The sequence below is a fragment of the Formica exsecta genome, unplaced genomic scaffold, assembly GCF_003651465.1.
Source record: "Formica exsecta isolate Colony F162 unplaced genomic scaffold, ASM365146v1 scaffold2, whole genome shotgun sequence".
Lineage (NCBI taxonomy): Eukaryota > Metazoa > Arthropoda > Insecta > Hymenoptera > Formicidae > Formica > Formica exsecta.
In genome coordinates this window covers 4,249,772-4,265,558 of record NW_021849297.1, presented here as the reverse complement: position 1 = coordinate 4,265,558, position 15,787 = coordinate 4,249,772, and the positions used below count along the sequence as shown (strand labels likewise).

Below are 15,787 nucleotides of genomic sequence, written 5' to 3'. Positions count from 1 at the left end.
AAAAAAAAATTGTTAATTTGACTAAATCCGTTCAACTAATTACCATTTTTTTAATTGAAATATTTATATATTTAAGTCAAATAAGACATATTAAATCTAACATGACGTATATTTGACTTAAATATATAAATATTTCAATTAAAAAAATGGTAATTAGTTGAACGGATTTAGTCAAATTAACAATTTTTTTTTTCATTGTAGAAATATTATTACTTATTGTTAGCTAATTTTGTAAAAAATGAAAGTGCGGGTGAAAATTAAAAGTATTGATCTCCGAATACCAAAGATCAACTTTTTTGCAATCGTAATGCAAAATTTTATTGGGCCAATAAAGCTAAATATTTTAAGACAGCCTATTCTAATCTCCGTTAGTCTTTTTTGTTATCTTGTTCAGATATCTTTGTAGTTTATGCGAGATTATTCGGTGCATTAGTTTTATTTCCAAGATATATTTATCGGTGTAAGCATACGTGTTATATTTCAGAGGAATCTTTTAAATCAAACAATCTTTTCATCGACTTTCGCTTTCTCAACTTTCTCTCTATTAAACACACTATTTACACTTTGAATGCGCATGACATTTAAAATTGTGGTTTAACCCATTTTTTTGCTTTCTTTCTTCCTTTCTTTCTCTTAAGATTATTTTTGATGATCCTTCTAAAACTTTTTCAATAGAGCATCTAAGACGTTTTCTATAAAATGCTCTTAAATAGATAAACCGAAAAAATTTGCAATTTAATGCAATATTATTACATATATATTTTAGAGAGTTATATAAAAGTATATAAAAAAGATTGAAAATAGAGTTCTTTTTGAAGGCTAAATTTTAAATATTTAAACTAAATATTTTAGTTACAATATTTATTTTTAAAATAATTTTTGTATTACTCTAATTTTATAAATTTTTTAATAGCGAAATAATAAGTTTTTTTTAATATCGATATTAAATCGATGTTTGAAACATTTATTATATATATATAATATTCTAGATTTCTTCAAAACATAAAATGTTACCATATCACATAACCATGCGCCAATAATACAGCGTACCTTGATAAGATTACGAAAGATATTCGCATATCAGCAGCGGATAGCAACGTACTCTGTAAAAACTCGTAGTAATTTCAAACTTTGTATTATAAAAGTTACAACGTTGTTATAAAAAGACATTAAATTAATTAAACTTGTGATATTATAATATAAAGATTAAAAATTTAAGAGAAAAAAACTTGAAAACTTATTTTAAATATATTATATTTTCAAACAATTTAAAGAAATTGCTTTACTATATAGCATAATATTTTATATTAGCATTAAATTTTAAAGCTAACTTAATTTTGCAAAATTCATTCTTTTACACATATTTTGTGTGGATTAATTGGAAAGTGCAAACAAAATCATTTTACGTCATTCGATCAAATAAAAAAAAATACATTCCTTCTTTTGAGCTTGAAAGGCTATTGCGAGTCGAGTATTCTTTCTTCGAAATCCTTATATAGCCGAAAGAGTTTTTGCGGAAACTCACTTCAATTAGTACGTCTTGAAAAGAGATGAACAATTGAGCAATCATCTATCGATTTAATCGTGTCGCGGATAAATTGCGCAAAATCCGTAATGAAACTCTCGCGCATTAAGGTTTCCGAATAGGAAGAACTGCGGTAAGGACTCGACTTAAATACAGGAGCGAGGAAAATTGGCACGTGCCAGCCACGAGCCACAAGTCCGAGGCACGCGATTGTACAATGGCGTAGCGATTGAATATATTTTTGATTTCGAGAAATCTCTGAAATTTTGATTTCGAGTCGCACATAAAACTCATAAAATTGAAAAAATAAAACGATTCGTTGACAGAAAAATTAAAGTAACGAATTTACAGATAATGCAATATTCTGCAACGCGGAATTTTCAGAGAGGATTGCATATCTGCAAATTTCTTTTATGGTATTATATAGTTATGTAATCTGATTTGCTATTTTAATTTATTTAAGATTTTTACTCTCTAAGCACGCGTAGGAATTAAAAATCATTGTGACTTATTGAAGAAGGAAAACACTGGACAATAAGAAGTAAATATAAATTAATGAGAGATAAATGTTGAAATCATTAATCTGTTAAAAAAAATTTACATTGAAATGTATAAAATGTTTTCCTTATGTCTAGAAAAATTTTCGTTTATCAAAGTTACTTCGTTAAGCGCGATAAAATATAACGCTATTATACACATATTATACGCGATGCATTAACCAAGTTTAATAAATCGCACGACAATTAGCGATTAAAGCGCGTGACCTGGGGAAATTCAGAATGACCTTACGGAAATTTACAGAATATTCTGTTGCGTATAGTTCATTCAATTCAGAATGTAATGTAGAATAAAGAATACATTATTACAATCCACGATTGATTATATATCGACAATTTATATTAATTGAAAATATCAATTATGCAAAGAAAGCAAAGAGAAAAGAATTAACATGTCTTAGAGTAAACTTTCTGAAAAATTAACATTACAATTTATTGAAACAAATTTCGTCGCAAACACAAAGAAAGTCTTACATAAATCCATACTTATCTTTTATGTGAGAGTGTAAATTCAATCGAGTCAATCGATTTGTTCCAAGAATATATGTATATAATTTAAATGGAATCGGTTTGTTATATTTATAAATAAGTAAAAGACAGGCACACCCGAGATAATGAGAGTAGATAAATCCGAAATGACACTCTGCTCTTCGGGATTAAATGCCGCCGACTAAGCGCCGTGGGCGCCTCGGAGCGGCGCGCGGCGCGCGACGCGAAGCCGCGCGAGACGTGAGACGTGAGACTCTGAGACCTCATTCGCGAAACTTCAGTTCGCGTACGGCCGCTGCGGTGAGAGGACGTGTTTTCGGCGCGCGCGTCCGTGGGAAAGAGAGAGAGAAAGAGATTCGTCCCTTGGTCCATCCCGCCGTGTCGCCTGCTCGTTCTCCCCATCTAGCCTTGATTTGCCCGCGCGAATGTCAGATGATCGCCAGTCATGATCTCCACTGTGACGCGATACCTCCTGCCAAGCATTCTCTTATCATGCACCCTCGTGGTCACGGCGTACGCCAGGTCCTGGGGTAAGTTTATGAGAGAGATATATGACAGACACGTGTGGAATAGCTATCATTAAATTCGGTCGTTCTTAATGACACGTTGCGCGCCGGTAAGCAGCCGATTATACCGGGAGGGCCGCGCGCACGGGGTCGCGACACATAGAGACACCGGTGGCGATCCGTGTCCGTGTGCGCGTCCATGTGTACGCGTGTGCGCGTGTTGGTGCACGAGCGCCGACTCCATTCACCCACGGCCGCTCGTCACGTACGCCACTCGTCGCGTTCGCCGTTTTTTTTCGCGCGCATCTGATCACGCACGAAAACTGAATGAAACGTCGCGACGAACTGCGTCGCTCGGTGTTATTAAACGTCACCGATTGTCCGTCCGTCGAGATTTATCGTCCTCGGTTGTCCGTACACCTGAATTTATGTAACGAATGTCAGCTGCCAAGGGTGACGATCGCGCGCGCGTACGCAATCGCACACGTATACACACTTCAATGGGAAACGAGAGCAGGCGGGTCGCGATATTTGCGATATCCATCCAAGAAACGTACACGTTCCCTCGATGATGTCGGAGGTCGTAGAATTTTGTTTTTGAAGATAATTATTTGGCGGTCACGTCTAAGGTCGCGCGGCGACAGGAGTCGCGCGCGTGTTTTCGCGGAGCGTGTATAAATGAAATTGCGTGATCTTATCTTTTGTGGCGAAAGAAGTACGAAACTGTTGGCACCTTGAATCGGTTCCTGGTTTAGCAACGCATGAGAGAAAGAGAGAGGGAGAGAGAGAGAGAGAGAGAGAGAGAGCGTATGTAATAAAGAAATCAATTGGGGCGCTTAAAAACCTGCAGTCAATAGCTCATTCCTCGTCTCGATTATTAATACGCATCGCATAATTGAGGACATAATCGACACAATATATCGGAATGCTGGCGCTAACTACACTTTGGGAAAGCCAGTAGTCAAAGATCAAAGTATCGTATGTAGAACGCGATAACAAATAATAATATTACATAATCGAGGAAAGAACTCTGTTTTCTTATCGGTGCAACTTGTTGATAATCTTAAAATTTTCTCTAGTGCCGATTTGCATCATTCAAGTGGATGTTTATACGATAATTTAAATTACTCAGCAGAAAGTTATAAGTAGCATCATAACATCTCGTGGACTTGAACGTATAACTCTGATAATTTAATATTAGAAGCATTAAAACACCACATCACAAAATGTATATTTTAATCACTATTTCATTTCTGAATCTATTACATGTGTCAATAATATTAATAGCAAATATTGTAAAATTACAAATAAAAATGCAAACACATGAAAAAAACTATCGAAGCTTTTGAAAAGAAATAAAAACTGAAATGTTTCGCTTCGTGACGATCAAGCTTTTATTCATATACGTGAATCACGTATGCGAATAAGTTAACGCGAATTTAATTTCCATAAATTTGCCTTTACATCTTTTTTGTGTCTGTTTTGTTCGAGAAGAAAGTGTTTTTTTTTTTCAGTTAAAAAGTGCATCGCGCAAAACACGGCTTTATATCGTACAGAAGTTTTGAAAAAGTCGATATATAATGGTTACTCAACACGACGGTACTCAAAACATTATCTCGCGATGAGATCTTTTTTTTTCACTTGCTGCGAACATAAACAGATGTATTAGAATCTAGAATGTAAGTTTCGCTAATAATATTTATGCAACTTTGAACGCGTTACCATATGCCACATAATCGAACAAAAAATATAAAGGTATAATGCAAATAATACAAGATATTTTTTTACTCGATATACGTTGTTCAACTCTTAATAATACCACGTATCATATCTGATCGTATAAATAATATAGATGTTGTAAGAAACTGATTTTTGAATTAAGGCTTGATATTTCTAATGCTTGCTATGCATAATGCATAATAAATCATCGTGAAAAAAAAGATAGATCTAGTTTGTAATAACTTAATTGAAGTTACATTAATTTTGTATAAAATGATATGTGATGTTATTCATAAATTTAAAATATATCAAATTTTTTTTTGCAAAAAATTGGTAGACTCCTTTTTTTATTTTAAGAAACATGGAAAAAATATAGCATCTGTCTAATCCTAATAAATTGCGTTATTGCACATAGCATATATTCGCGCCAAGCTATTCAAACACATACACTCTATCAGTCGCTGCTCGATAAATAAATTATTCAACACTGTAATAGATCGCTAGAACGTTCTTCGTTCGCGATAACTGATCGCAATATGATCCCGCTATTTTTTTGCGTATCTGCTTGCAGCCAGTCATAGGGAAAAGAAAGAAAAGAATTAAATAATGCTGCTGTTAAAAATTAAATAAATTTAATTGGCTAATCGCTCAATCGCATTGAATTATGTTGACGTAATAAATGTTGTGTACACAAATCGCTCAATTAAAATATTTTCTTCATCAGAAACTTCCACGATGCTCGCGCGTGCGTCGATTCATCGCAATCACAGTGTTTCTCCGATTATAGTTCACGAGAAGATTGACAGACCGTAAATGTGCTTCGTCACGCAGCGAAAATATATTTCGACTAACAATACAAAAGTATATTGTATATATACAGCTAAGATACATTATCGTACAGTGCGCTTACATGAATACAGCGAAGAAGTCGTTTCATGTTTATCTTACTCATTAATTCTATCATGACCATCAATTGTAATTATGCATATCTTATTCAGTTCAGTGTATCTCTTTCTATTTCATGAAGAATATATTTGTAGAGTTTCTCATTTTCAAGTTTAGGAATACATACATCAGATACGCAAATTAAAACAATTGACGCATTTTCATGTTCAATATTTAACGCTAAGAGTGAAAATTTAACTGTTTTCCTGTAAGATAAAAATTTCATTCCGTGTTATTAATGCCTAAAAATCATGTTCAATAATAAAGATTGAATATGTAAATACATCATTAAAATATAATTTTAATTCTGAAAAGAATGTGCATATTGATTTACAAGTAAATAGATTAAAACGTAAATATATCGCGGAAAGCATCACAAATTCTCAAGTAACGCGACGTGCGACCGTAGTTCCTCTAGAGCCGACGCAAAAGTTTCATTACCGAGAAATTAAAAATATTTTGTTTTGTTTAATAAATATAATTGATAATCTCGAGTGTTGCGAGATATATATGTGACTATGGAACGTAATATAACGAATTAGATTGTTTTCCAACTAATCGATGATAAAGAATTCAAGAGCGACTTTGTAGATTAGACTATGATAACGATCTTTCTACAATCCATTGCACATATTCGGAAAAGTGTAAAATTACAAAAAAAGAAATTATAATTATTTTCTTTTTAATTTATCGACACAATCTAATTATTATACAGTTATTTATATTAACACAGACTATTTCTCGTTACTCAATATTTTCACAGGCAGTATTATTAATTTTTTTCACACGATCACCTAAAACCAGATTTTAAATTGTTCTTTAACGGTTCTCTAACCGTTCTCTTCTTTTTACAGACTTGGCCGTGGTGATCGGCAGCGAAATCGACTTTTTCGCGCGGAACGGTACGCTCACGGGTCACGCTAACATCGCAGAAGCCGTCGCCCTGACCGGGGTAACATATGACGATACCACTCGAACAATGTATTTATCCGATGTAAGAAACAACGTATCCATATTTAGTAACGATCTCACGGAGAAGGATTTCAATTCAATCCCCTTGCTTAAGAGTAAGTATAGAGAGAGCATGCAAATTGATTCTTCATTATTGTAGTTGCTTTCCAGAGATATTTTAGAAATTATAAGTAAAAATTGACTAATCTTCTCTCTTCACGGATAAATTTATTGTAAATTACAAGGAAATTCAAAATTTGAATATAGATGAATAAGAAAAAATAAAAGATAGAAGAAAATATTTATAAAAATTACTGATATTTATAAAAATTACTTGACACTAGAGAAAAATACGAAAAACTAGAATGCGATTTTTGTATTTACATGAATATCAATGAAGGACTTTTGCTTGATAAGCAATCGTAAAAAATTGTGACGTATTTTATAAAGATAATTCAACTATAAACCGGCTTTATTGATGAAAAATCATTCACTCATAATCAGATGTATTGTAAATCCTTCGTGCCTGTTTCTTCACACGTTATTATCAACAATTGTTTACATAGATATCGCGATCTCTTCGGCACATCTCCTCTCAGAAAAAACATAATCTTTTGCTAAATTTTTGTATGCACATTTTCCTCTTCGGAAATCTCTCGCACAGAAAGAAATCGAGATTAACGCTTGTTTGCCATGAAATGTATGACGATGTAATATAAATTGTGTCTAATTAAATTATGAATGTAGAAGAGAACGGAATGCACATTACGGGGATGGTTTTCGACACCCCGTCGCGCATTTTATTCTGGATCGATGCCTTGAAGGAGATCATAGCAAAGATGCACGTGCCGTTAGACGGCGAACCGAGTAATCCTGTCATTTTGCACAATCTCACTGGGAACAGTCCACGTGGCATCGCTCTCGACGTGTGTAACAGGTGAGCAATTTATGATGATCTATTTTATGGAGATTTCTCTTCTCGTTACAATTATACATTCTAAAAATGAGCATTAAACTAGAAATCGTAAATTATAATTAAAATATATCTGCAATATATCTCATTGATTTTCTATTAATTTTGACGTATTGGAATCTCGTATCTGATTTTCGTATCTGAAAAGATAATTTAGTAATATTAATTATATTATATAGACATATCATAAATAAAACAAGGTAAAATAGCATTATTAATATAATATATTTACATGTGGATTAAAAGAAACGGAAAGAGGCAAAGTATATGTAAAAATCAAATCTCAGATGAATAACTTTCGCAGCAATTTTCAGTACATTTACCCATTTCGCATTGTCAGCGAATACTGAAGCTTTTTGAAAAAAAGTAAAAATACAGCTGAAAATGAATCTAAAAAGGCGTAAAAAATAAGATCTCATTCAAATATTTTGATTACTTATTTTACTTTTATTTTGTGAATGCAATTTCTTGTGTAAGATATTTCCTATAAGTTTTCTCTCTCTCTCTCTCATATGTTTTCTCTCTCTCTCTCTCTCTCTCTCTCTCTCTCTCTCTCTCTCTCTCTCTCTCTCTCTCTACCATTATATATAAAACAAATAAAAAAAGAAAGCATTTTCCTAAAGAAATATTTCTAAAAAATAGCCGCGTGTATGTGTTGAAAACAGATAAATTAATTTATAAGTTATTAATACGAAATATATATTTGTCATGTGTTTTGCTTCGAATTCTTTCAACGCCAAACTTTTCTTAAAAAGAAAAAAAAATAGATAAAAAAAGATAGAAAATCGACAATAATCGCAAGCCCCATGATTCTCTCTAGCCGCATATATTGGGTGAATAGTAATACCACGAACCCCAGTATCGAGCGTTCTAATCTCGACGGAAACGATCGGACAATCGTCGTCAAGGAAAACTTGTACGAGCCTCTGGCGGTAGCAATCGACCACGCGGAGCGGAAGTTATATTGGATCGATGATGTTGAAGGGATTCATTTCAAGATCGAGCGTAGCAACTTAGACGGCAGCGAGCGGGAGTTGCTGATCCACAACAAACATCAGCAGCCGGTCTATCTGGCGGTGGACAACGAGTCGATATATTGGTCCGATTGGGTGTACAGCGCGGTCTGGACCATGCCGAAGAACGCTAAAGCCGGAGATTACCCAACCAAGTTCAAATCGTACTACGATTCTAGAAGGGATGCCGATCCGGCCGGCATCGTTACGCGCGACAATGTCGGCAAAATCGATTGCGCGACCATCTTATCGATGATTGAGAAGAAGACGAACTTGTCGGGGTCCGTTCCACGGCCGTTAGCCGAGACATTTAATAATTTAACTACCAGCACGGAGGAATCGGATTTGACCACCGAGAGCTTCAGATACTGCCTAAACGACGGCCATCTGAACAAAACAGACGGCACGTGCCGATGCAAACCAGGGTAAGTGGCAATATAACTTTAATACAGTATATAAGCGGATCATTGAAATAGATGGTATCATATACTAATTTAAAGCGTACTTTTTATATATTATAATAAATATTATTTTTATATTAAAATATAAAGATAGAAGTTGTAGCACATATTTTTAAGATCGATTAAAGCAGTTAGATATTTCCATAGTACTATTGCTAGCAATTCGAAAAATCGTATAATCCTTGTAGGTTTACCGGACCCTTTTGTGAAATTTCGATTTGTCATAATTACTGCCTTCATGGTAAATGCATTATAAATCATCGCGGACTTCCCGAGTGCGAATGTACAGAGACGTTTAGCGGCGCCCGATGTGAAAGGGATGTTTGCGACGATTACTGCCTATTCGACGGCAAGTGTTCCGTCCAAAATGGAAGGCCGTTCTGTAGCTGTAAATATTCCAAAGGATCTCGATGCGAAGAGCCGAATAACATCGCGGAGGTCTGTACGATCTATTGTGCGAGCAACCGCAGCGAACCACCCAGCGCCAGTGTAATATTGTGCAGGTATGCAAATGCTTCGTTAAAAAGCGAGATTTATCATTACAATTTATCATTATCATTACATGTTCCGTGTAGAAGAATTCCGTATAGAAAGATTATATAGAATTATATCTTAAAAATAACAACATCAAGAAATTTTTAACAAATTATATTATTAACAAAGATTGTGTATATGTATATACGATTATAAAGCAATCTATGTATATATGAATGCAATATGTGCAAATATCAATGTCATTTTGCATGAACAGGTGCATGGACTCGAATCAAACGGCCGAGAGAATTACGTTTAGTGACAATTTCCAAAGCAGCATCTTGCTACCGATGTTTGCAGCCCTTTCTGCTGTGTTTCTTGTAGTGATCGCCGGACTTAGTTACTACGTAAATAAATTACAAAGACGACCGCGTATCAAGAGGCACTATGTGGTCAGTAAAGGCGTGATGCCGCTCACATCTCGACCACAAATACCGGACAATCAATGTGAAATTACCATAGAAAATTGCTGCAATATGAATATCTGCGAAACTGTGAGTGAAATGTCATCTAAATAACGTCACTCGATAGCGAATTATCGCATCAACTTCGCTGACGCTAAAGAAATTTGAGAATCTCGCAAAGCGCATCATTTTCATGCGTCGCGCTCGCACTTTGCCTTAAACGCAAAATCATTACTCTTCGCAATCACGTCTCTCATACTTTTATAAATATCTATACAATGATTCATTAAAAGAAATTTATTTGCTTCAACTGATAAGAATACGCAACCGCATGATTCAAATCATGTATTAACTCCGGATTTAAAAAATTAATTAAATATTTATTTATCATTGCTTTTTTTTTACTTTCACCTAAGGTCTTCTGTTTTCAGTGCTCGAAAAATTAAAAGACATTAAAATTAATTTGTATGTATTATAAGTACACATTTTTTTGAAAAGTAAAGAAACGCATTATTGGCATTTAATAATTATTTTATTGAAAGTGTGTTTTTTAAAATGACAGAGCAGTATTGCACTAGTATTATATCGTGATTAATTTTTTGATTAATTATTTATTTATTACTTTAAATATTTTCTTCAATTTTTTATATGGAAAGTATGGTTAGTTTAAGAAATAGATAATGCGAGAAATTATATATATTCTTTTAACATGCGCGCGCCTTACTAGACACGCAGTGGACTTTATAGTACGTCATGTATACTGCACTATTATTTTTGTAAATGATTATATAATCATTTTTTTATTAATTCTATGCATTCTTTCGCACCAATCGAAAGTTCGTGAGAAAATATGTGATTGCCAGCATTTTGCACATAACTAGAGAGAATCATATCAAATCATTTTTATATTCTCACTATCATTTTATTCAATGTTGAATATGTTTATATGTGAAATATCTTGAAATTTATGTTGCCGATGAAAAAAAGTCATTAATCGTTCTGTTATTAAGCAAAGTTAGGTCATCCTATCTCCGACAGCTTATGAGCGCCGCTAATGAATTCACGCGTAGATTTCAATTATATGTGCAATGTCAACGATCGAATTATGCTAAGATTGATCTGTTTTTCTGTTATATTTCCATTCAGCAATCGGTTAAATGAGGTCTGTGACGATTTATTATGTGCGATAATGTCAGCAGCTACAGTATTCTTTTTGCGCACGATTCGAAGGCATGATATATATTTGTTAGTTAAAATAAATCAGACGATTATTAAGAATAAGACTTCCTACAAAGACATTTATGGAGAGAGATAGAGAAAAAGAGTGCTCTGAGAATAAATATGTTATAACTTATTTATGATGTCACACAAGAATTCGAATTTGTCAAGAAAGCATTTCAGCGCCAGAATATTTTTAAGTTCGTTTAAATTTAGATAGAAGCAACAATTCATTTCGTCAAGTTTACAAAACAAAACAAAAACCGGCAGCCATAAAATAGATAATAGAACAATTTCGTTCTTTTTTACAGCCGTGTTTCGAACCGAAATTACGAACCGGGGTGCCAAGAAGCAATAGTACCAAAAAAGAAGAGAAGAATTCCTTGTTGGATAATATGGAGGGTAATTCGTGCTAGCACAGACTACTCATCTCGTCTCGTCGTATGAAATGGCGAAAATTCTGCACGAGTTCTGCCTCGCGACGGAAATATTCTCGGAATTGTTCCATGTCTGTACATACTGCGGCGGCGAATTTTAGTATTGTTGTTAAGTTTGGAAACATCCGTGTTTACGGGATATGCGCTGTGTTGGCAATTGATTTTGCTCCATCTTGGAAAATGAAGCCAAAGGTCTTTTTAGAAAGTCCTAATTCTTAGTACGTCATACACATTAGGGCTGTGTTTTAGAAACATTTTCTCGCTTAGTAGTCGTTAAACTCATCATTTAATCTTGTTAGACGCTTATTCTAGGAGATAAACGCAAATTGGTTTTATGTTTCATTAAATCTGCCAAACGCAAACGCTCGTGACTGCATACAAGCAACACTGAAATTTCAGATAAAGACGCGTGGTATATATCTATGGAGATATTCATAATGGGAAAGATTTTAATAATAATATTATATTATTAGCTATATTCGATATAATTTCTCCATTATTAAAATCTACATAATATATATAACGATAGCATAATCGAATATATTTTTAAAACGGTGTTGCAAACGGTTTTAAGTAACAAATTTCAATAATGAGATACATAATGAGTGACGATATATGTACATAGACTTTTAACAAAACATACAGTCTCATGAAACTGTATTTGCTAAGTGAAAAGAAAGGCACACATATTCTTTATTCGAGAAAGTAAAAAATAACATGTATGCAATACCTAAGAATCTTCTTTCATAATACATCAATAGATGCCTGCCAGACCTGCCAAACAATATAACTCAGGCTCTCTAATATGAAAAGTTCCCTAAAGCACTTTTCTATATTTTCACATTTTATTCTGTTCATTTCACTTTTATATTATCAAGACTCAAGTATCGAGCTGAAACAAATTGAAAAGAGAAAGAAAGTGTAAGGAAAAAGTAGTTATCGCAGTCACGGAGTGCGCAAAAGTTGCCTTAAGCGGTAATTCTAATCGTTGCTCAAAGTACTATTGAGTACATTCCTGAAGAAAATTTAGATCGCGATGTAGTGTCACAGATATAAGTAGTTGTCTTATAACATTTTCTGACTGAACCATCCGTCAACGGGCTTTATACACAAGTACGTTTATGTAATGGAACTATATCATTAATTTAATCATGAAATCAAAACGCAATTTGATGTAAATTTATCGTCATTCTTGGTCTGATTTGGCGCACATTCATGGTAATATGATCGCGTGCGAAGACTTTTATATTTTAAGATCAAGCTTCTAATTCCATTCTTAATTAACGAATTCTCATTTCGTTCATAATTTCGTAATCATATTTTATCATTTTTTTCTCATACTGTGAGTACAATACATGCATATAAATCGAATTGGATCGTGCTTTTACGCACCGAAATATCTTCAATGTGTGTGAATCCATACTATGATCGAACATTAATGATTTTAATCTTACTCGGGGATCGTTATCACTAACATTCATAATAGTGATATGTAAATTTATATCGCATGTCTCTAGGCAACTAAATACATAATATATGTATACATATGCTACAATATGAGATGTATACTGTAATATGAGATAAAATAGGAAAACGTTCAGAGTTATATACAACGGATACGCGAATGATCCTCACTGTTAAATACCGAAATATCTCCCAGTGATACATTACACTGCAGTTCTATACATACTATGCAAGAAATTTCCGATGTATTTATATACATCAATAATGTCCGTGATCTCGGTTCATTTATTTGTGAGGATCGTCAGTTTTTATATAGAATATCGTTTGAAGATACCTGTGACGTTTAGTACAGAACAATACTCCATTTACTTAACTTCAAAAACTTTTGTTCTGTGCATCCATATGTGGAATGCGAAGCCAACTTTTAAGTCTTCTTCTTTTTTCTTCCAATTTTTTATTTCATCGCAAAAAAGTGCATGAAATTACTCTTTGATTTTCTTTTATCCGATTATGATAGTGCGCATATAAATGATAGTGAGTATACTTGTACATTAAAAACTATATTTTATTTTTGTTGTTCTGTTCGTAAGAAAGATGATCCTAAGTTTTATTTTTAAAATCCGAGGAAATCACATAATGCAATTAATAGTTACTTAAAATTACTTAAAGCGTATAATTTTTACGCACACCAAAGTTGTTTTTTTTTTAATAGTAATAACAAGAGTACAATTATTGGTTTGCAAGAATTGTCACATCGAGTTAAGCTATATTTAGACGTTTTATACAGTTAAGACATTATATGGAAGCATTATATGTAGAAAAAAACCTACTGTTTAATTCTAATCATGTCATAAAGCGGCAAACCAACGTGTTGTTCATTAATTATTTGTTTATAGAAATTACGTTATTCTTTATGATACGGAATAATGTTCCTGTCGTCGTGACAACACAAATTATTTGCAATACATGACGATACTTTTTGTTCCTGTATACGATAGATGCTACTTAAATTGTCACATTTGCTTTTTAAATCTAATATATAATTTTATACGAAAGATTTGCGACATTTGCTCCCGACTATTAATATATATATATATGTACCCATATTGTTTGGAAAATAGCCCTCTCCCGCACACTCATCCCCAGAGACGAGATAGTGGATTTATGGTGAAAGGGTTATATTCCTGAAAAAAAATAAAGCCATAATATGATGCACGGTATGCAATATGTTTTTATTATTATTTGTATGATGTTGTAAATCAGAATTATAAACTTTTCTCACACATACATCTAATAATTTTTTCAAATTAATAGAATTTTTTTTTACTTTGAAATTCGAGAATTTTCTGTATTTATCTTAAATGTATGTACTTAAACTTTAGGTATGCTAAATTGTACTTAAATTGCATAATCAAATAATTAGATACTTTAAAATTATTAAATATGATTTCAAAAACGCAACATATTACATACATTGCATCTCTTTACAATGGTTATAACGCTGGTTGCTATTGTATACAGATAAAAATGGAAATAAAATGGATTATCTCTTATTATTGTGTGATATTCTTAATTTACTAATTTCAATTTTATTAGGATAAATAAGTTTAGTTGTAATTTCGAGAGAATACTTTTTTATGTATAAAATAATTATTATACCGGATAAAATTTTAATGTAGGTTTTTTTCCAGATAGAAGTAAGTATTGTATTCAACTTCTTTGCTAATTCATAAACGACGAGCAAAGCAAGAGTTGGAAATATGCCTCTTTCAATACTCGAAAAATCGGCGAAGTTATCAAGGAAACATTTCGATAAGAAATAAATCCAACTGTTTCCTGCTAAGTTTAAAATTTAAATTTTTTCAAATCATGTTTTTCTAATGTCGTAAGTCAGTTAGTTTAGTTTAACATATTTCTTGTCGCGTGAAATATATTTTATTAAACTTTAACATTCACAATTTTTCAAGATTAAGAGTGATGCAAAAAGTATGAAGATTCAATCATATATATCTACATGAGATAGAGATAGAGAGAGAGAGAGAGAGAGAGAGAGAGAGAGAGAGAGAAAGAGAAACAGAGAGAAAATATGTATATATAACACACATCTTACAATTAGACTATATTATTTTATCAAGATTATTTCATTGGATTGCAACAAATTTATGTCATGGTTTTTTCCACTTCTGTACAATTTATTCATATAAAATATATGTACATATAAATAAGTAAATTGGTTATATATATAATATCAGACTCTATATTATACAATAACTAAATAAAATATATGTATATTTTACAAGAGTCACCGAACTTATATTACTAATATTTCGGGTTTAGAATCAATCGGTATGATTGCGATAAAAACAATGAAAATGATGTTGCAATATTTTCCAATAATAAAATTGATATTCATTGTATAAATACATAAAAAATGACATATAGTAATTATTAATATTTAATCATTCAAAAATATTGAAAATATCTTACTATACTGTCGCAATTATTCCGATTGTTTCTACTAATTTTATGTTCGTTCGTATCGCGCGCGCATTTTCCATTACGTATATTTAATATCTTCAACAGTTCACAGG

The 15,787-nt window shown here is 32.7% G+C and overlaps 1 protein-coding gene across 1 annotated transcript; it reads left to right on the top strand.

Annotated features, from left to right (window-relative positions):
* The first annotated feature begins 2,772 nt into the window (after window positions 1–2,772).
* On the top strand, window positions 2,773–14,749 carry LOC115234384 (protein cueball). The gene is made up of 7 exons (XM_029805425.1): window positions 2,773–3,101; window positions 6,596–6,808; window positions 7,440–7,629; window positions 8,486–9,103; window positions 9,328–9,642; window positions 9,891–10,167; window positions 11,607–14,749. The coding sequence occupies exons 1-7, from the start codon at window positions 3,017–3,019 to the stop codon at window positions 11,709–11,711; spliced, it is 1,803 nt and encodes a 600-aa protein (XP_029661285.1). The 5' UTR covers window positions 2,773–3,016; the 3' UTR covers window positions 11,712–14,749.
* The last annotated feature ends 1,038 nt before the right edge of the window (window positions 14,750–15,787 follow it).